This window comes from Pseudonaja textilis, chromosome 1 (genome assembly GCF_049901715.1).
Source record: "Pseudonaja textilis isolate UNSWEBS1 chromosome 1, rPseTex1.2, whole genome shotgun sequence".
Taxonomy (NCBI): Eukaryota; Metazoa; Chordata; class Lepidosauria; order Squamata; family Elapidae; genus Pseudonaja; species Pseudonaja textilis.
The window spans coordinates 264497544-264520695 of NC_141990.1; the positions used below are offsets into that span (position 1 = coordinate 264497544).

The following is a 23152-nucleotide window of genomic DNA, read 5'->3' on the forward strand; positions in this document are numbered from 1 at the left end:
GAATTTGTATCACAATTCATAAAAAGCAGATGATAAACGGAAGGAGAAACCAAGTTGGATCACAAGAATATTTCATCCAGTGAACTTTGAAAGACCCTATCCCAATTATCTATCTTTAGCACCTATATTCTAACTTGTATATCCTGTGGACATACAGATTTCACGTGATCAAGACCAAATAGATCTGTCAACAGCCATCTTTCATGGATTTATTCCTGAGTCAAGACTCAACAACAGGCAAAATCAGTTACATGAGTTCATAAAACAAAACCTGCATTTGCCTCTGATCTTCCATTCTTCCCATGGGTTAAATCTTATCCTATTTCTGGTTTTGCAACAGTTTGGACAAAAGTTAAGGAAGAAACCTTTTGCTATGCTTACATTCAAAATCGTACTTAAGTTTTATATGGTTTGGATCCCAGGCTCCACCAGATTGAATCTACTCACCTGTGAGTTTCACCAGGAAGAGGAGTGTTGGTGGCCTCAGGAGATTTAGAGGCCCAGAAGCAGGCCTTTGGGATGGCTGGCCATCTCTCTACCCCTTGGGGATCTAATCAGTCTCTCACTGTAAGTTTTAAGAAGGTGTTGAATACTTGGCTCTTCCTTCCAGCCCTTGAGATATTTATCACAAGGAGAAGACAGGATCATTCACTTTAAAACTTCTCTTTCATTAAAAGATATACTTCTGATATGTTGATGTTGAGATTCTGGAAAGAATGCAGAGAACAGCAACAGATGATTTAGTGGACCGGAGGCTGAAACATGAACGGTTGCAGGAATTAATATGTCTGCTTTAATGAAAAGAAGAACTAGGGGTGACAGGATAGCAGTGTTCCAGTATCTAGGGTGCTGCAACAAACCAGAGGGAGTCAACCTGTTCTCCAAAACACCTGAAGGCAGGACAAGGAGCAATGGATTGGAGATTATCAAAGAGAGATCCAATCTAGAACTAGGGATACATTTCCTGCTAGTGAGAACAATTAAATCAGTGGAACAACTTGTCTCAGGAAGTTGTGGGTGCTCCAACACTTGAAGAGATTGGACAATGATTTGTTTGAAGTGGTATAGGATTTGCTGCCTGGGCAGGGGTTGGACTAGAAAGACCTCCAAGATCCGGTCCAACTCTGTTATTCTGTTATTTTTACTGATTAAATCAGTTTAATGTGAGCACGAGAGCATTGTGAGAGATTTTTAAGGGAAGCAGAATAAAACGGCCATAAAGATAAAAGGTGTTTGAGCCTGGCGCTGTAGTCCTGCATCTCCAGAAGGATGTTCCAAGGACCATACTGTCAGGTTTCCAAGTGAGGAAATACATTTTAAAAAGAAAAGCACAAAATCCAAGACAATTTCTTTTATTTAGGAAAGCATCAAATGGGCAAAGTCCATGGTAATTCCAGATCTAACACAACCCGGAATTACCCCACAATATTAGAAATTAGAAACAACCCCCCCCCATAATCACATTCTCCAATAGAATGTAATTCAATGTTGCTTGATGTCATAAATCTCCATTCGAGGGGCCCAAGCACGGACAGCTCGTTTTCCCACGGGAAGAATACCTGGCCTAAACAATTCTATCTCCACTCCTCCCCCCTTAGGAATGTGGCAAGCCCGAAACCCTTCCCCCCACCATGACTGCCACAGAGAAAGTAAGAAAAAGAATATATACTGAGCCTAACTAAAATGGTGTCAATTTCGACACATATGTTTTGTTTGGAGAGACGCCTCTAAGTTAGGAAGGATAATAAACCCAATGACAGAAACCTCTCTGGGGGGAATCTACATTCCGAGGATGGCTACAAAGAGAAGAAAATATGATTTGGGAACAGTCTAGGGATGGGTTGGTAATTGCTACAGATGAAAAACAATTGCAGCTCAACTTGTAGCATAGTATCTCTATCTGCATTACCCTTACAGCGGGGGTGTCAAACCCACGTCATGGCCTCATCCCATGTCGTATCACTTTGCTAAATTGGGCGTGGCCAGCACATGGTGCACCCGGCCCATGGGCCACGAGTTTGACAGCTGCCTTACAGGAAGGGTTGAGAGAAAAGAGGAGGGAGGGAAAGTTACAAGTCCCTCTACAGTTTCATTTTTCGTTTATGACCGTCTCTGCAAGCACTTCAAAATGACAAGGTTTTATTGCAGAAGGAAATCAAAGTTCGCAGGATGCCTATTGGCATCAGCGTGGTTTATGGAAACTGCCCTTAATGCTTGGCAGGCTCTCCACCTACCCGGCTTTATAAAATTTAATTTTAAAGCTGCAAAGCAGCTTTTAGTTTTGTCTCGCTTTTGGCGGGGAGGGTCCCAAGTCTGCCTCTTAAGTCTCATTGCCTCTTAGGAAATAAAAATGGCATGGTACTGCTGCATTGTGCTTTATTTGGAAAAAGTTTGGCTTCCAAACTTTAGGAAGAGAAAAATCTTGACAAAGTAACCGTCTTAATCCTGTGGAATAGCACAAAAATATTTATTCCATGATTTAAAAAACCATTGCAGGCAAGATTAATGAAATTGGAAAGCAACGATCCTTTGAGTTCTGGTGAATAGATTAAATTGAAACACAGGAAGCCATTGAGAAAATCCTGACAAAAGAGAGCTGAAATGAAGACAGAATCCCAGAAGCCTTAAATCTGCCATATGGCTGGACTGATTGCTCCTCTTCCCTCTTCCTCGTAGCCTCAACCCAGTTCAGCCAAAGTTAGGTAGTCATGGTGTGGATGAGTGAAGTGTCTCTTTGCATTGCTTGTCTTTACTCTAATGCAGTGGTCCCCAACCTTTTTTGTACCAGGGACCAGTTTCACGCAGAAACACTTTTTCAAGGACCGGTTAGGGTTTTTTATTTATGAATTTATTTATTTATTTTATTTTATTTTATTATTTTATTTTTTATTTTATTTTATTATATATTCCACTCATTGAAAAGCTAGTTATGACTTAATTTAATTATAATCAAAGTTGGGTTGGATTTAATAATCATGGTTAATGCAGGCATGATATTCTCCTCTGAAAAAAAAAATCGGGGCCGGACAAAAGAGACCCCGCGCCACATGCCAAGAAATCGCACAACAACACCAACGCTACACACCCTTCCTTTCCAGCCGGTCAGGTGTGGATCAGCTCCGGAGCTGGGCAGCCGCTTCCCTGGTGGCGGGGCTAAGGCCGCCGCCTGGAGAGCGCCCACTGCTTTCCCTCGCCAGGGCTGGGCATGTTGCCCTGTGCCACGTGGCTCCCACCTGGCAGTGCACTTCTCGGTACGAGGCAGCCGGATTGCCCAAAGAGCCTGGCCGGCCAGGCGAGGGGAAGGCAGCGAGGGCCCTGCCGGGCTGGGGCAGAAAACCCGCTTGGCAAGCGGCCGGGGAAGCCTGCGGGCAGAGGACCAAGCGCGCTGGGAGGCAGAGATTCAGTTGAGGCCGTCAGATGGAGAGACGGCTGGTCTGTGGCTGCCCAGCTCCCTTTTCCTGCTGCTCACCTGAGTGGCCTGTAGCCGCGTGTCGGTGAGGCGATCAAAGAAGAGCTTCACCAGAGCCTTGACCAGGTCGCCGGCCGCTTCCGAAGAGGGCGAGGACAGTTTGTGCAAGCTGGGATTGAGGTAATCAGCGGCAGCCTAGCCTCGCAGAACTCCTGGTGTAAGCCTGGCGAATCGGGAGCCTCCTTCTTAGGGAGAGCAGCTTCTCCGCGGCTACCACGTCCCCCTTTTCTCCAGCCACGCATGGCGTGGAGCTGATGTTTTTGGTTGAGCGAGGCTGAGGGACGGCATCAAAACCAGCGCTTGATCCAGCACGTCAGAACAAGATGGCACCAAAGCAAAGTAGGCGGACCGGTCCCAAATGATCCACGGACCGGTACTGGTCCACGGACTGGTGGTTGGGGACGCCTGCTCTAATGGCTTTATTTTGTCCTGAGAAGCTATGAATGTTCAGGCAAAGACCAGGTCTATTGCTGCATCCAAGTTGGTATGTTCTCCATGTTGGCCAGTGGTCTCATAGATCAGCCAAGGCAAGATTGCCTGAGCAACAAATCATTTCTCTCATTTTAAAAGCCAGAGTCTCAGTTGAGCTCAATTTTGGAATCTCTTCCAGTAAGAACTGATTAGTTCTTGACTTACACCATTTGTTTCGCGGTATAAGTGCCTCAGAGCAAAAGTAATTTATACTCTGCCCTTGCACGTGATTGCAATTTGGGCACTCAGCAGACCTGTTTGCACTGGCGATTGGTTGCAGCATCCTCTGGTCATGTGATTGTTGTGGGTTTTTTTTTCCCCAGCCAGTTTCTGACAAAAAAGTATTGATTGGGAATCTAGATTCACTTAGCCACAATGTGATTGGCTTAACAGCTACATGGTTTATTTAACAAGAGAGATTCACTTAATGACCAACTAAAATGGTCATAAAATTGGGTCCAGTCAGATGATGATTTGCTAGATGATGACTGCACTTACTTAACAATGGAAATTCTGGCCCCAGCTGTTGTCATAAGTCAGGGACTATCTACAATGACAAAACAAGCTAAACATTTTATAGAAAGTGGTGATATTCCCCAGACTCTCAATATTCTCAGTTACGTTGCGGTGTTGTAGGGAATTGCAGTCCCTCAACATCCATTAATTTTAATTCTTGATTTAACGGAGATGAAGCAAAATAGTATCTGTGGTCAGATAGTGTACATAATTCCAAGCTATCCAGTGGGATTAACTTTATTGGGATTTAACTCTAAAAGAAGCAAGTGGGTCTATTAATAACAACGAAAATTACATGGCTGAAACAGTGGAGATAATCTTTCTACATTTAAAAACTATCGCTTATTTATTGTTTAGTTTTATTTTTTTAAAAGAGATCTAGTGAATTTGTTTAGAAGTTTAGAGAAATGTATGTAGTTTCCATGTGTTCTTCCATGCAGGATATAAAAAGAGCAGGTTTTGCTAGGTTAAATCCCAAAATTGCAAAGTTCATTGGATGTAATTTAGTTCAAATCTCTCCTGATACAAAAATGGCTCTGCTTCAGAAGAAGCAGGCAATTTGAGGTCCTGTAGTTCAGTCCCCTCACCTGCATTCCTACAGTCCTCTCCAATTACACTTGCCAAAAAATTGGTGGCATCTTTTACTGCTATTTTGAGAAACCTTAAAAAAGAGACATCTTTTTTTTTTAAAAATGAAACATCTCCAATTTCCCTAGCTTTCATCATATGTGTGCCGTGGCCCAATTCACTCTGTATAATGTGTGGCCCTTTTTCCTTAAAAAGGACTTTATTTTACCAATGCGCCACCTTATCTCTGATAGATGGACATCTCACCAAGGATAAATTGACCACTTCCCAAAGCTGCTATTGCTGACCAGGACACTTTTTTTTTTAACCATTTGGACATTTTCTCTTTGGGGTAACTCAGATCTATCTTCTCTTCATTTTCGTCCATTGATTTTATTCCTGCCCTCTAGCTCACTGAAGATCAAATCCATTTAGCTAAATATATTGCTTCTCACTAAAGGCAACCAGATGGTTGAAAACATAGGTTCCTTCTTCTTATTGCTCTCTAGAAACTAGTATTCCTGGGCATTGAGCCTCTAAATGCAGAGAGTCCATGTAGCCAATATGGCTAATAACCATTGATAGATACATTTGTTGGCAAAGTCTCCAGTTTTTTGTTGCAGAGAGGCAACAAGGCATTCACACAATTGGTGCTATTACAAGTTTTACTGCAGTGGAATCCAGCATAAACCATCCATCTCAATGAGAACAAGGAGCTCTGATGGACTCTACATAGCGTTTTGCGTACTGTTTTACACACACACACTTTTTCTTTCATTCAATGATTGCCTTCCTCTTTTTATTGAACATTGGGCTAACTATGAGAAAATGCAGAAGATTCAAAATCTGTAAGGACATCCTTTAAAAAAATGAAGCGGAACCTCTGGAATTTCAGAATATTTCAAAAATGCATTGTCTGTCTCTTAAGTATTTCTGTTACTGTATGATGTTGTTATTCTATATGACAACAGTTCAAGAAGCTTTTATTGTAAATGCACCCAATAGAATCCATAAGGCTAGCTAATGAAGAGCAATGTATAAAGGAATTCTTTCTAAAAAGTAGTGGTTGGTATTATTTGCTGCAAGGGTGGTGATGTCTTTTCCCTTTTCAGAATTATACAGGAATTATTGTTACAGATGATGCATTTCCACAGAGAATCCAATTTCTGTATGAGGCTTGGGGAAAAATTCAGATCAGTAGACATGGAGTTTATTGATATTTTAGACTTGTGTCTTTAACTTTTTTTTAAGTTGTCTATGCAGTTGAATGAAATAATTGCCACAGACCCACAATGATCACTGTGAAAATACAGGACTACAAAAGGCCAGTTGCAATTCCTGAAGCTCCTTCCTCATGAAAATAAAAAGACAAAACATCCACTTTTTTGAAGAATTGTCCTTTTAGATTGGTTTTCGTTGACTTAGCAATAGCAATAGCACTTAGACTTATATACTTCATGGTGCAGTACAGCCCTCTCTAAGCAGTTTACGGAGTCAGCATATGCCCATCAACAATCCAGGTCCTTATTTTACTGACCTTGGAAGGGGGAAAGACTGAGTCGACGTTGAGCCAGTGAGGCAAAGGAAACAAAAGGGGAAAGAAAGAAAAACAACTTGATCATTTAAAGGAATGGCAGTGACACCTGGCTAACTTACAGAATCAGTGATAGGAATCAGTGTGAAGATACTGTATGGGGCAGTAAGCAGAGAGGATAAGGCCCTTTTTAAAGTCACTGCAAGATACCAAGATAGTAAACTTTTGTCTGGTTAGAATACTGGTGCCATCACCTAGATATTAAGAGGGAGGGAGAAACCCCTTTCTGTGTACAGTACCTTTTTGCCATGCCATGTATAATTTCATAATCCCTTATAATATCTCCTTCCTCCTCTCCCTCCTACTCCTGAGTGGAATAACCAAAATGGTCAATCATTTGCAAGGATGCTCCAGGTACCTAGATCTTGGGGGTTTCGTCTGCATATGTGCACATATGGACAAACGCATACACACATGAGAGATACTTTTCTTTTTCTCACACATAGTCTTTTTCCTGCTTTGGAGAGCATCTTTTCCAGTGGCTAAAAATCACCGATTTCTTGCTCCATTTTGAGGCCTTTTCCCTGAGCGGAAAAAGGAAGCAATGACACTTTCATTCCCTAGTCCCTCCCCCCAGCAATCAGGAGCAGAGTGCTGTAATCCTGCTGCCATTAAAAGCAGCAGCCGAATTATTTTGACTGTTGAAAGCACCTGTTTAGCAGCATTTTTGGCACATTTCCAAAACTCAAAGCTGCAGCTCAATTTTAAGCACAAGACAGCAGGAGAGTCTGAGGTAACGTGCAGTTCAAAGGCTGAAGGTGGCAGATCCCTGCATTAACCAAATCAGAAAGCCCTGATAATTTTAAGTATTCCCAATTTCCAGCCTTCGGTCCATGTGACGATCCATTTGCTTTAACACAGATGGGGCAATGTTGTAACAGTGTCCTCTTCCTATTACTTATAACACTTCTGGTGGTATTTTGAGGTTCAGCGTTGCTGCTTCTGTGGGTTTGCTCAATCCAAGAAGGAGAGTGGAGGAGCTTTTCAGAGTTATACTCCATCCACTCCACCTCTTCTTCAAGTCTCTAAAGCAAAACAATTGGTAGAAGCAATTAGATATGGACTCCAAGATGGAAAATCTAGCCTCTTCCCCCCAACCACCCACAGTGCTCCAAAATCTTCAGTGACCCAGGCAGAAGAGCTGTTGATGGAGCAGCAAGGACAGACCCAACTGAGGAATCCAGGAATTGATGCAATATGTCCCTTCAACCATTTCCACTGGACTTGAGTGCAGTTCCTATTGATAAAAACATCTGCTTTCTTCCCACCTCCCCTATTGCAACTCCCTAATTGCTCTGAAGGACAGCTTTTCTGCTTTCCTCCTCAAGGGCCCTCCTCAAGAAAAATACATGTAAAGGGAGGAGGGTGGATTATTTTGGGTTGGGTTTTTTTTTTTTTTTTTTTTGTTAGCCATCGGACGGGATCTTATATGGGAAGACAGAACCCAGCACATGGGACACCAAGAAGATGGTATCAAACAAGCTGAAGGGCAAAGCTGTCCGAAGCTGGCCTTGGTGTTCTTTGCATACAGTATAGTGAGATGAAGAGAAAGAAGCCATTTTTTAAAAGTCCCTTTCAGAATATTTTCCCTTTCAAAACATCCTAGAAGTCTGTGGTACTGATATTCAGGGGTCAAAGTCAGTAGCTTGTAGCAATTCCGACGACGGTGTGTCACACTCACACCACTGGGGCACACACACACACACACACACACACCCCTACACCATTTCGATTGGGGCAATATGCGCCTAGGATTGAATCCTGTCAGTGATCATATATGTAAATAAACATTTCAAACATAGAATAAAGGCCACTCGGAGATTTATTAAGCAGAAACTCGCACCTAGGGTTGAAATAGCCTGGATCCGAAATCTACTTTTTTGGGGTGGGAGGGAAGGCGAGGGTGGGGAGATTTCTCCTCCTCTCCCTCCAGCCCGTCCCTGTCTTGCGCAAAAGAAGCCTGGCGCTGGTCCCGTCCCATCCCACCCGGTCCCATAATTTAAGCCGGGGGAATAAAGAAGCCACGAGAGCCTGCAGGGGTGGGTGGGGAGGAACGGGTCCCGTGGCTGACTGGCGCTGTGGCCCCCCGGCCGGGCTGCAGGGGGAGCAGCAGTGGCGGGCGGTGCGACTCGGCGGCGGCGGCGGCGGCCGCGGCGGCGCGGGGAAGATGGCGGCCGCGGCTCAGGCGTTGAGCTGCTCGGGGCTGCTGCTGGCCGCCGCCGCCCTGGCCCTGCTGACCGTGGCCATCGGCACCGACTCCTGGTATGAGACCGACGCCCGGCGACACCGGGAGCGCTGCCGGGGTTTCGGCCACAAGCGCAACGCCAATAGCAACGACCCGCCGGGTTCGATGTCAGCGCCCAGCCCTCATCTTCCACTCCGCGCCCGACCGCCTCGGGCCCTGGTGGCCGGCCAGACTCCGCCGTCGGCTCGGCTCCCGGTTGCTGCGGCTGCCCTGGAATCGCAGTGCGGCCGCCGCTTCAACTCCACCGTCTCCGGCTTGTGGCGGCGCTGTCATCGCGCAGGCTTCGAACCCGAGAGCGAGGAGCTTATCCGGAAAGGTGCGGAGAGCAGCGAGCGAGCGAGCGACGCGCCCCGTTCAGTGGGCAGGTTAGGCAGGCTGAGCGACGGGGCGAGGGCTTTGGGCGCCTTCTAGCTGGACCCTTTCAAGGCGGCCCGGGAATTGTCGCTGGCCAGGGTGCTGAACCGCTGAGGGAGATGCCTCCAAGTGTCGCTCTTTGTAGCTTAGCTGTTGTGGTGTGATAACGACCCTCCCCCAGCCCTTTATTTGGAGGGTACCCTCTTGGTTCCTCCTCCCGCGGTTTATCCTCGAAATATCAGGTTCCCGAGGTCCTGAAGTCTTTTTCTTTCATCACATGGTGGCTAGAAGGATCAAGAAGAGCTGACCGTAGAACTGACTCTTCACAAGTATAGGATTCATTAAAACGGGTCTATTTCCTTAGCTCCGGATTTCTAGTCTTTCAGACTCTGCAGAATTTTCGGTTGCTATGTGCATGCACACCCCTAGCCACCTATAGAGTTGCCATGAACATACAAATAATTACGGTGATCCTCTGTGCAAATTCTGGTGACTTCAGATGAACCAACTGATTGTGGATAAGATTGGCAAGGTTTTCAGTGATTGCAGCATTTGGGGAAGCACTGCTCGGGCTGGGATGGATGGATGATAAGCTGATTTGTTTTTTCATATTTGATTTTTTTCATATGAACGCATCCCTTACCAAAACATCTTCCATCTGCTTAGAATTAGGATCCCTTATTTGATTCAGAATAGCCCTGGAAACATTACCTTTCTATTACATCAAAATCAGAGTCTTCTATCATCATATACAGCTAATACAGTTATTACTGCATAAACATTATGGAATACACTCCATCTCATCAAATCCCTAGAATACAATCCTGGGCCATGACTATGTGATTTGGAGGGGAGAGAGAAACTAAATTGTGGAGTCAGAGAGAAATGAAATACAGGAGTTGCAGAAAATGATAATTGCTTATTGATAGGGACCATTCAGAAAACAATTGCTGAGTGTGGCATGCAGACATCCTCGCATTAGAGAGTTCTCTTTGTTTAATCAATTTTAATTAATTCTGGCTCAGATATTTCATAATGAAATAAATCTTTGTAATTATTTTGCTGCAGAATTTTGAGATCAGTCACAGATGGATTCCCTCATGTTTTTAAAATAGTGACATGTCTGATGTCATATTACTACCCATTTATTCCTCTGTCCAGGCACTGGCCACTTTGTCCAACATAACTAAGACAGGTGCTTGCGATGTTCTGTATGTAACAGGTTAGTTAGCCTATGCCAGTCTCTTGTCTCATGCATATATAGGAATGTGACAATTTGTAGGAGATTAATTTGCCCGACCAGGTGAAGATAGTCTTTCTGCTCAGTAAACACAGAATTTATGTGATGAGATTATTCAAAGAATTCTACCTGTTCTTCTGGTGTTGAACATTCGAACAATAGATCCAAACCCTAAGCAGTTGCTGTATTATACAGTATATATTTTATGATACATAAAAATCATTTGTGATCTGGGAGAAGCTCCAAGGGGTAGGGCTAATGATATTGTGACATCACTAACCCAGCTAAGGTGAATTTTTTAATATCTGTTTTCTGTGCTTCTCAGAGCTTAGAAGAGTTTTAAGGGACTGTATGATTCATAAGCTTTTGCAAAGCCTTATGGTAGCCACCTTGCTCAATGATCTCCCTCCCACCCTCTCAGAATGGAAAATGAACCCAAGCTAGGAAAAGTTTGAGAGGTTTTAGGGATGCAGTGGGTGCCTTAAATCTTTATCCCTAAACTTCTAAAATTACAAGTTTTCCAAAACTGAAAAAAGAGTCAGAAATAATATCAATTGTACACCAACTTTGGGGGACTGGAAATAAGGGGCATTGTATTGCAATGGTTCTTCTCCTTCCTCTGGGGTTAGGTCCAGTTGGTGTCAATGAAGGAAAGATTTAACCCTAGATCTGTACTTTGCTCCAGGGACTCTCTGCTCTTAGTTAAGATCTACCTGAACCATCCATCAGCATGGGATTAAATATTGTCAAATACTATGCTAATGAATGACACAATTTCTACCTAGGTTATGGGGGGAAATAGGTTTTAATCTTAGTCTGATAATAAAATCAAGTCACTGGGGCTCATTTTTTATATATTTGCTTGTTAATTATGCAAATTTATATGCCCCTCCCATGTCTCTTCCATCAGCCAATGCAAAGATCCCCCTGCTAGAGTCTATTAACATCCTTGTCTTTTGTCCTAATGGCAGAACCAAATTTTTAGGCCTTCCAAAGGATCAATACAATCAGGATACCTGGAGCTTCAGGGCACAGCTGTTCTATAGAGCAGACACAGCAACAAGACACCAAAAAACCTAGATCCCATAAAAGAACACTGTTCTACAGAGAAGACCTAGAGTATGCCCCACCCTGCTAGATTTGCTAGAAACCATAAGATACAGGGAGGACCCCAAAATTGTGTTTCAGTGAAAATTGAGGGAGTACAAACCTATGCAGATTTAATTATGGAAACTCTCTATATCCAAGGGATCCTAAAAACCAAAGCCATTGAGTCTTCCTGAGTTAAGATGAAGCCTATTTCTCCCATCCAGACTCTCCTAGTTTCCAGGTACTGTGAGAAAGCATCTTTTGGACAGCCCAAGAAAGAGACGTATAATGAAATATTATCAGCATACTGATGATACCTAATGTTGTGCTGATGCATGACCTAACCCAGCAGTTTCATGTAGATGTTACATAGAAGCAGAGACAGAGTTGAGCCTTGGTATACCTTACAAATCAGAGGTCTAAGACTGTACCTTTTCACCCAACAACTCTGATTGAAACCAACCTCAGACAAAGGAAGAGCACTATTGAAGAACAATGACCCCCATTACCAACTCCCTGTGCTGGGAGTTCAGGGATCAGTGGTATTGAAAGTCACTGATAAATTAAAAAGGGCCAGAACAGAGACACAATCTCTTACCAGAAGTTTTCCACAAGCATAACTAGTATTACCTTGGTGCTATACTCTATTTATTTATTTTATTTAATTATTTGATTTGTCGATCGCTTACAAGATAATAGGTATAAGTATAAACATGACTAAGAATACAGGAAATAGATATAAATAAATGGGGGGCAATAGGACAGGGACGATAGGCACGATTGTCCACTTATGCACATCTCTTATAGACCTCTTAGGAATGGGGTGAGGTCAATAGTGGATAGTTTAAGGTTAAAGGAGTGGAGGTTAGAGGAAGTAACAACAGAGTTAGTCTGGCCTGAACCTACACTGAACTATGTTCAGGTAATCCATTTCCTTCAGGGCCCTCTGATATAGTGAGCTTTTCAACTTTGCAACAACCTTCCTGAAAACGGAGGTTGAAAATGGAATGAAAATTGTTCAGAATTATTAGATTAAGTGATGACCTTTTGAGGAGAAGGAAAACTGCAGTTTCCTTCAAAGCAGGCAACACTGTTCATTCCCACAAGGAGGGACCACTACCAACTAGACCCAATGACATGTTGTCTCCTAGGAGTCTTTAATCAATCAGAAAGGACATGAGGTGGCATGCAGGTGGCAGGGCTCAACTTTCTATGACTCAGGCTCATATAGGTGTTAATCAGTAGTAATGAGTATGTGGAACCCAAAGCCTGCCTCCAAACATGGTCTCTTTGGGCTAGATCACTCCCAATCTGTGAACATAAATGTAACCAGCCACAAAGAAAGGAGGAGAACCACCACAACACATACTTCTTCCTATTTTCATACCCCATAAGGTCCAGGAGAATACCATGATCAATGGTACTAATAGACACTGAAAGATAAAAGAGAGCTCTCTGAGAGGATGGGTTAACCAGAAGTTATCAACAAATGTGATCTTTATATGATCTTTCATTGGCCTGAGGTCAATTGGCAACTTTAAGACTTGTGGACTTCAATTCTGGGAGTTGAAGTCCACAAGTCTTAAAATTGCCAAGGTTGGAGATCCCTGGTCTAGATAATACTTAGTCAAGAGCCCTCAGAAGTTGTAGACTTATTATCTTCTCAACAACCTTATCAAAAAATGGAACATTGGAAATTGGATGAAAATGTTCAGAACCATTGGATTCATCAATGACTTCTTGAAAAGGGTGTGCCTCACCATCTCCTTCAAGGAAATCATAACTGTTCCCTCTCCCAAAGATGAATTTTACACTGCATAGATCCAACCATATATCATGTCCCCAGACACTTTTACCTAACCCAAAGCCTGGGAATCTAATTAACTAAATGACTGGATTAATAGCCTTATGCCTCCAGTCCATTTTCTCAGAAGTCATAGGACACAATAAGAATGGAAAAATAACTGTTTTGCCACTTTTATTAATTCAATGTAATTTTAATGATGGATCTTACATATGCTCAGTTGGATTTACTGTTTGACATTTTTCAATAGTGGCTCTAGAACAAGGGTTGCCAACCTTTTGGACCACAGGGACCATCAAACTCATAATTGTAAATCCCGTGGACCAGAGACCCTGGAAAAATCCCCCAAAAGGTGCAGGAAAATTCCTCACCCCATTTTCCTACCAATCAATTGTTCTTTATTTGGAATCGCAGGATACCATCTCCAGCTCTGTTGTCAGGGAGAGAGAGAGAGAGAGAAATGCCAGAAATGACACTTTGTTGGCACAGCCTCTTGGAGCAGGATGCCTTGCAGGGTCCCAAAGACTCATTTCTGGAGGAGTTTGGGGGAGAGAAAGAAAGACTGTTTCTGCTTTCCTTGCGTGCAGCCAAAAGCAGCAGAAGAAAGAAGTGGAAAGAAACAGCCCGGTGGCCAGGCCAGTCCCCCCCCACCCGCCCTTTCCACTTCCCCTCACTACCTTGTGTTGTTTGCAATGCAAGCGACGCAAGCCTTGTATTCCCATGGGCCATGTGGGTGGCCAGTCTTGTGTTCCCACACAGCCTGGATTAATTGCTTTGGGGGATGCTTTGGGGGTGACATTTCTCTGCGGACCACCAAAATTTTCTCAAGGACCACCAGTGGTCCCCGGCCCACTGGTTGGCGACCACTGCTCTAGGAATCTAGGAATTTGGTGTTCATCTTCCAATATCCCAAGAAAAACTAAATATTCCCACAGGATTGAAGAGGGGAAGTCCAAATAATAATTCCCAAATCTTGGAATATTACAACTTAAATTTTTGATGGGATAACACTCCTCCAATGTGCTGGTATGCAGTTTGGGAAGTCTGTTAGATTTTGTTATCTTGTTCGAAGGGCAAATCCATTCTATGCACCAATCCATTCTATGTACAAATTGCACCCTTTCCTAGTTTAGGAGTCTCTACTGAGGGTTACTCTCATTTCTACTATTGTTATACTTGTACATAATGCTGCCCTTAAATACTTTCTAGAAGTTACATTTGGTGAAGAATGGAGCATCTAGATAGTCATGTGTTTGTCTTTGTGTGTGTGTGTTAATTAATTAACTCTGGTATTCCCATCTGGTATACTCATCACTTTGTCAACTGTAGTGATATATGCAATTCAAGGTACTGTTACTGTCTATAAAATCTATCATGCCACAGATTGAACTTCCACCTACCCCCGTGACTTATCTCATGAAATCTGATTGGGTAGACATACTTTGTGTCCTTTCTTTGAAGGAATGCCACGTGAGGCACCTGTTCTTTGAAATAGCACACTCCTCAAGATTCAGATGTTTCCAGTTTGGTTAGTCTTCTGTAAAGCCCTGAAAAATCTGTCTTTCTACTGGGCATTGTGCTAGGGTGTTGGGTGAATCCATTCTGCAATGGTTTGGGATTATGAATATGTTTGTGGTTTGGCCTTTGTTGTATTCTATTTGTGGTGCTATGCCTTTTATTGTGTTACTGTCGTGGATTATTTTTTTCCTCTTTGCTTTAGGGGCCAAGAGTCACAATTGCAAGTTGAGTGGCTATATACAGTATAAGTCACATAGGTAATTAAGTAAATGAATGGCCTGCCCACTTTCAGGCCCTCTTGGGGGCCAGTGAAGGGGTTCTTGAGCTTCATGGTCTAGCTATAAGGAGTAATCCCAATTATGATAGCCATTATTGATTTTTAAATCCACATGCAGCTGTAGGCCTTTTCCAGAGGACTAAGTAGTAGAAACTTAAACAGAGCACTTTTGATGTATCATCTGGCATTTATTACTAAGTGATTTGGTTCTAACTGTTAAATAGTAATGGATGTTTCTACTGTCTACTTTCTATTAATTTTTGAATTTTAATGTTTTTGCTATCTAATCTTACTATAAAAAAAGAAAAAAAATTTCTCTTTCCCGATATTTTTGACATGCCCGCAACAGCTTTTTATGAAGCACAGCTATTGTCTTGTGCTACTCCAAGGAGATAACAGTTATCTTCATTTTTTTTTGTAAATTTTATTTGAGTTTCCACAAAAAAAATACAAATAAAACATCTTTTTTGAAAGTAGCTTAATCCCGGGTTACATTTCTTCGTACAGACACAAATTCAATTTCATGCTCATTTTTATGTTCTATTCCATATCTTATTACTGTTTTACATTTTCTGCATAGCTTCTCCCCTCTTTTAATTTTCTCAATTTTATTTTAATTATCTCATCTCAATTCAAATCATTATATTTATATTTTTTGTCTGTCCTGTTTCAATTATCTATTATCTTTTCTCATTAAACAAAGTTTCTCCTGTAGTTACTGACTGGAGTATGACGCCTTTATATCTTTTAAGTTTATCCATATAATTCTTATTTAGGCTTCAATATATACCCTAAAGTTATAACATTCAATATAATACATAACTTCCATTCGGATTCTGCTTGGTACATTCTTAAAATACACACTATATTCTTAAAAAAAGAAAAAAAATATAAATATATGTAATTAAAACAACACATTCCATTCCAATTCAATTCTATCATTAATATTAATATTCATTAAAATCTTAACTTCTTTAACATTACTTTTCAATTAAATATCACACTTCTATGGGAACAATTATAAGCTTTCCATAATTAATTCCCACCCACCCCTCTTCACTTATATTTTATAAAACATTAACTAATTAAAATGTTCCTGTCCCTTCCTAATTCAATTTTCTCATTTATTTTATTTCACTTATTTTATTAACAAACATTTCACTAAATTACACTATTTTATCCCTCATTTTAATCGTACATTGTTTCCAATTTTCTAAAGTTATTTCTATTATTAATATAACAATACAATCTTATGTACCTTTACAGAATCCCTTTTTCAGTTAAATTTTCACCCATTATCTCTAAATAGGTCCTGTTTCTCTATATCTTGTTCTGGTCCTTTGTAACTTCTTTTCCTTTCCTTCTTCCCTCTCTTATTCTCTCTCCCCTTTTTACACCCTTGTCTCTCTACCTCTATTTCTCTCTTCTGTATTCCCCACTTCTGTTGCTTTCCAGTATTATACTAATTTTTCGAATTATTTTTCTTTTCTTTGGTTGTTTTTTTAAGTCTTAAATTCTCCACTCTTTCCCCACTTTCCTTTTTCTTCCCCACATAGAATTACTTGTTCATTAAAGATGGCTTCTTCTTTGTCCCAGTCTTCTTGTTTTGCAGACGTTTCTTGTTGTTTCTCATAGTTCCAAATCTCCATTTCTAAGAATTGAAAAACGAAGCCAAAAGAACCCCTCCCTTCTTGTGCATCTTCTTTATACCTTTTAAGTTCCATTTTCAATTCATCCAGAAGTAGTGCCATTGTATAAATTTTCAAACAACCACCCAATTGATTTTAGTCATTCAAATGCAATAACCAAGAATCCAAAGATCACCAAGTAATCCAAATACACGCAAGCTGTTTCTTTTTGCTCTTTTTTTTCCACTTTCTCTTCCTGGGGTTCTACTGTTTAGTTACAAAGTTTCAGTTAAAATGTATCTTTTGGAAGTCTTGTTGAAGTTTTACTGTAGATTCTTTTTAATTCCAGGCAGTCTTCTCCCTCTTTCCAGATCCTGCCCTTTTATTCTTTTTCCCTCCCTTTCTGCTTATGAAAAAAAAATTTAGTGTCCAGAAATCTTTATTATCCCTTTGACATTTTGTTTTATTTTCAGCTTAATTGCCTGTTGATGTCAAAGCGGATTTTTCTGATTTCTTATTTAATTCTCTTAGTTGTCAGTATAGGGAAAGGGAGAGAAGGAAGAAAAAAACCCCAAACCTTTCCCTTTTCCCTTTCCTTCACTGCTTCCGACTCTTCTTTGGGAGCGATATTATTTTTTTGTAAGTTTAAATTCCAGGGTACCTTAGTTGTTGCTTTTGCAATTTAACCCAGTCAGCCAAAACTTTCACTTCTTATCTTCCTCCTGCACATTTTTTTCCGGTCGAGTTCTTCTTTGAGGTGGCCATTTCTGACCACCGCTGCAACCGCCTTCGGGAAAGGGAGTAATGGCCAGCTGAGGAGGAGAGATGCAGCTCTCCTCAACCCTGCTGGCAGTCTTCCCCCTCTTCACCACCTCTACGGGGTGGCTTATCCTCGAAACCAGCTGGCTTGGGGCTCTCCAGCAGTGAGCCCGGACCGAAACCATGCACGATTGCGGATTTCTGTCTGTCGCCGAAGGAACTCAAACCGGAAGACCAGTTATCTTCATTTTTCTACATCACTGACTAAGGAGCCAAAGGCTGAGACTGTTGAACTTCTTATGATAATCACTGAATCACACAGTTTTTCCAAAGAATATCCTTCAGGTAAAACAGTTGTGGAAATTGCAAAAATAATGGATTGGTTACAATAAATATAACAATATGTTATTCTGATATAAATGGCATCAGAAATTTCATTTGATCGCCTTACATTTCTGAAAAGTGCAACATCTACAGCTTATGGATAAGGAGAATGAGTAATTCTTCTGCTTCCTAAAAATATATCTTGCTCTTCAGCATTACTACAGGTAGTTTTTGATTTACAACCTCTATTGGGACCATAACTTCCATCACTAAATGATGCAGTTGAGAAGAGAGTCATGCCTGATTTTACTACCCATTTTGCCAGTCATTAAGCAAATCTGGCCTCCTCCATTGACTTTGCTTGTTGGAAGACTCCTGGGAATGGGAATGGGACAACTTGCCACAGCCAACTCACTATGGCCAACTCACTGCAGAACAACTTGTAATGGCCAACTCACTGTGGGACAATTGAAAAATTCCATTTAATTATTTAAAATAAAAAAAAATATTTTAATTTTTGACATTGACATTTCATTCTGTCCCTCCTTTTGCATGCTTTCTTTAAAGATTCTATTCCACCCTTTCTTTGATATTAATGTAGCTCTTGTCCCGCAGTGAGTTGTCCTGTGGTGAGCTGGCCATGGCAAGTTGTCCTGCAGTGAGTTGGCCACAGCGAGTTGGCTGTAAAGAGTTGGCCTTGGTGAGTTGGCTGTAGCAAAGTTGGCCATGGCCAGCTGACCATGGCAAATTGTCATAGGCCCCCTGGGAACATCACCAGTGATGATCACATGACCCTGTTATGCTGCAACTATTGTAAATGGAGGCCAGTTTGCCATGCGCCCAAATTTTGACCACAGGTTCACAGGGAAGCTGCAATGATTAGAAGCTCAGAACTACTGTGAGTCATATTTATGTCTTGTCATAACCTCAAATGGTTGTTAAAGGAATGGCCATAAGTAGAGAACTATCTGTATGTATAATAGCTAAAAACACATTTGAAATAATAATTACAGAAGTAATTAATTTAGACAACAATTATGGACAAAGCACATACATGGCTGCATACTTATTGCTCTATTTGTTACAGCCATTTGTTTGGTGACCATCTGAAGTTGAAACCACTTTAAAAAGTCCTCTGATTCAGCTTGCCTATTGCTTCACAAAAGGGACATGGTGGCTCAGTGGATAAGACCCTGAGCTTGTTGATCAGAAAGGTCAGCAGTTCGGCGGTTCGAATCCCTAGCACCGTTTAATGGACTGAGCTCCTGTTACTTGTTCTACCTTCTACCAACCTAGCAGTTCAAAAGCATGTAAAAATGCAAGTAGAAAAATAGGGACCACTTTGGTGGGAAGGAAACAGTGTTCCATGTGCCTTCAGCATTTAATCATGCTGGCCACATGACCATGGAGACCTCTTCGGACAGTGCTGGCTCTTCAGCTTTGTAATGGAGATAAGCACCGCCCCCTAGAACTGGAAATGACTAATGTATGTGTGAGGGGAACCTTTACCTTTATTGCTTCGCTGGCAGAATAATTAATGACACTGGACTTCCTGCAGAACACTCAGCCACTAGGGCCATTCCACAGGAGTGGAAGAGGAAATTGAGGTGCGCTGGGACCATTGTTGGAGAGGGTGTCATTCTCTCTGAGACTGGTGTAGAACGAGCTTCTAATATGGCACCAACGAAAGAGCAGAACTAAGTATGATTACATTCTACCATAGAATCTCCTGCAGGAGATTTGGTAAGATTTAGTTTGGTAAGCTCCTCCAAAGATAGCAATAGCACTTAGACTTATATGCCTGGATAAATCCTTGCCCTTGCTTCATTCTTCCTAGGGTTGAAAAAGAGAGGCTGATCTGGGGCCAACCAGCTGGCTTTGGGCTTAAGGTGGGACTAGAATGCCTGGGCTTTCTTTTGCTTTCCCTTAAATTTGTAATTGGCACCCCCCCAATGCATCTCTAGAATCCCTTCTCAAAATTCATCCCTTTAGATTTATCCATCTGAAAACAAATACGACAGTATTTGACAGAATATGCTGTATTCCACAAGTTATTCCTGCCTCCATTTTCCCTTTCCTATTCCTGTCTGCTTGCGTTTTTTTGATTGTTTGTGCTTTGGGAAAGGGATTTGTCAAACACTGCCTTTGTTAAGCCCTGTGGCGCTAAATAATGTTGAGATTTTCCTGTTCCTACCTTTGTAATGAAAGTAAAGCTGCAGTATTCTGTTTCCAGAATCTATTATAAAACCGTCGGCTGCTCTCCTGCATTTAATCCTCACCCATACAGTATGTATCTTCTGCCTTTATTAAGTTTCCATGATGATTTTATCCACTGAAAGGCAATTCATTTATTTTATTTTATTAATTGATTTCCTCCTGCCTAATATTTTATTCTCACTGATAGGCCCTCCTTCCTTCTAGCTAAAAAGCTTTCTGTGTCCACCAGTGATCTCAAGGAATTTAGAACCAATTCTTTTGGTCGCTCTCTCTCTCCACTGTGACTATGCCAAAGCTAATGCACATATTGGATATAATAAAGTTAAAATCCAAGAATCACTTTAGGTGTGTATAAACCTATTAAATCCAGAATCTTAAGCTTAACTCTATTTGGGATTGTGACTTCCCTTCTGTGTAATAGATTTTGGAGACTGCCAGCCTACAAGGCTAGCATGCCTTCAGACTCATTCCTCCCGATCAAATATCACATCACTTTAGCCATTGCAGCTTTTGGGCAAGAGGAGAATGTATGGACCCATGTCCACAGCAAGTACAGTAGGGTCTTGATCTCACAATTTGTATCTGGTCTCTTGGCTACAGCTTTTTCTTTATACGTTCCCAGCTTAATCTTTTAAGAAACAGCCCTGACCACAATAAATTGCTCCCAGTAGGCATACCGGAAGCAGTTTCCTGAGTGACATGAAATAAGCCAGCTTCTGCTAGTTAAAGGCAAATTTTTAAAATATGGCAGTGTGCTTCACACCTCAAAAGAGTTAATTTTTAAATTAAAAATTACAGCAAGGAAGCCCCAGAACTGAGGATGGTTTCTTAGATGTAGCTCCCAGAACCTTCTGGTAGTTACTACAACTTTGCACTTTTTAACAGAATCCTGTTGGATTGGAATAGCATAGTGGTCCCAGTGAATGAATGAATGAGTGAGTGAGTGAATAAATGAATGAAAACAGGACAGGAGGAGAAAAGCATTAAACATGTGGGAAGAATACAAGTAGTATTCTTGACTTACAATTTGGTGATTGTTCAAAGTTACAACAGCACTGAAAAAATGGACTTATGACCGTGTTGAATACTTATGACAATTGAAGCATCTCCATGGTCACATAATTAAAATTTGGATAATTGCAATTGGCATATATTTATGACCATTGCTCTGTCCCGGGGTCATACAATACATATACGAATTAATAATACGAATACAGCTCATCAGTCTGGAACCCACATTACGTATCTGATATTAGCACAGTTGAGAAAGTCCAGAAATATTTCACAAGAAGAGTTCTCCACTCCTCTATTCGTTATAGAATACCTTATGCCACCAGACTTGAAATTCTAGACCTAGAAAACCTTGAATTACGCCATCTTCGGTCTGATCTAAGTTTGGTATATAAAATCATACATTGTAATGTCCTACCTGTCAATGAATACTTCAGCTTCAACCATAACAACACAAGAGCACTTAATAGTTACAAATTCAAGGTTAACCGCACCAAATTTGATTGCAGGAAATACGACTTCAGCAACAGAGTGGTCAATGTCTGGAATACTCTACCTGACTCTGTAGTTTCTTCCCCAAACCCCCAAAACTTTAACCTTAGACTGTCTACTATTGACCTCACCCCTTTCCTAAGAGGTCTGTAGGGGGTGTGCATAAGCGAATCAACGTGCCTACCATCCCTCTCCTATTGTTTCTTTTATTTTTCTTATATGTACCCATTTCATGTATTCATAACTATGTATATACTTATACCTATTATCTTGTAAGCGATTGACAAATCAAATAAATAAATAAAAAATAAATGTGATCATCAGTTGTAATCTTTCCAACTGACTTCCAACAAGCCATTTAAGTGGGGGATGCCAGATACATCCTTGCTATATACAGAGTCCTATTTGCCTTAATTGATTAACTTAATATGATTCACTTAACAATTGCAGTGATTCACTTAACTGTGGCACAAAAGGTCATAAAATGAGCTGTAACTCACTTAATATCTGTCTTGCTTAGCAATGGAAATTTTGAGCTTAACTGTGGTCATAATTTGAGGACTACCTGTATTCATTCAAGCTAATTGCATTTCAATTTTAAAATTAATCAGTTTTAGTCTTTCTCTTTCTCACATAGAAACAAACTCTGCCCTGCCACTTGCCATTCAAAAGCTAAATCTGACTCTTGGGTCAAAAAGATCACAGTTCTTTGACAGGTATCAATCTGATAAATACAGATTTAATGTTAATGCTAAGGTAAAACAAATGACCAAGGGAAGAACATGTCTGGGTCAGGATTAATCATTAATAATTTCCACATTCCAAGTGTTTGATGTAAATGAAGTGACATCCCTGCACACTGAGACATCAGTGTAGGTATCAGCCTGATAAGGAAATTGACAGACACATGATATTTATAATGTATGGTATACATTGAGCAAGAATGGTTTTCAGTTGAGTGGACTGGTTTTGCTTTCCTGATAGGTTTGGTGAACAGCATTGATTAATCCATGTCTTGTTGTGATAAGATAATGCAGTTGTGAAGTATCCTCTTTGTGTTCTGGGAATATTATATTTATTTTTAGCTCCAGGTTCCTATGGGTAATGATCTTACCAAGCATTAAAAAAACCACAGACAGAGCCATCTCATATGTGCTACTATCATTTTAGTATCAGCATTTCTGCTATAGTTACAGATCTAGAATTGAATTCATAAGGCATTGATTCCCAGCTTTTATTTTACACACATATCATGGTGTCATCACTGGAAGGTTTATAAAGATAAAGGTTTCCCCTCTCCAGTCATTTTGGGGTGGTGTTCATCTCTGTTTCTTAGCTGAGGGAGCCAGCATTGTCCGAACACACTACCTTGGTTATGTGGCCAGCATGACTACCTGCTGAGGCACATAGAAAGTATTACCTTCCTCCCAAAGTGGTACCTATTTATCTACTTGCATTTGCATGATTTCAAACTGCTGGTAGGCAGGAGCTGAGGCAAGTACTGGGGTTCATCCTGTCATATAGCACTTGGGTCTTGAACTCGGGCTCACAAGCTCACATTTTTAACCACTTGAGCC

The 23152-nt window shown here is 41.2% G+C and overlaps 1 protein-coding gene across 1 annotated transcript in view; it reads left to right on the top strand.

Moving 5' to 3' along the window:
* The first annotated feature begins 8682 nt into the window (after window positions 1-8682).
* The window catches only part of LOC113438447 (transmembrane protein 178B-like), a 38377-nt gene continuing 23907 nt past the window's right edge, over window positions 8683-23152 (top strand). The window contains exon 1 of the mRNA XM_026703814.2: window positions 8683-9178. Within this exon, the coding sequence (XP_026559599.1) occupies window positions 8785-9178 (394 nt within the window). The 5' untranslated portion in view covers window positions 8683-8784. The remainder of the gene's footprint in view (window positions 9179-23152) is intronic.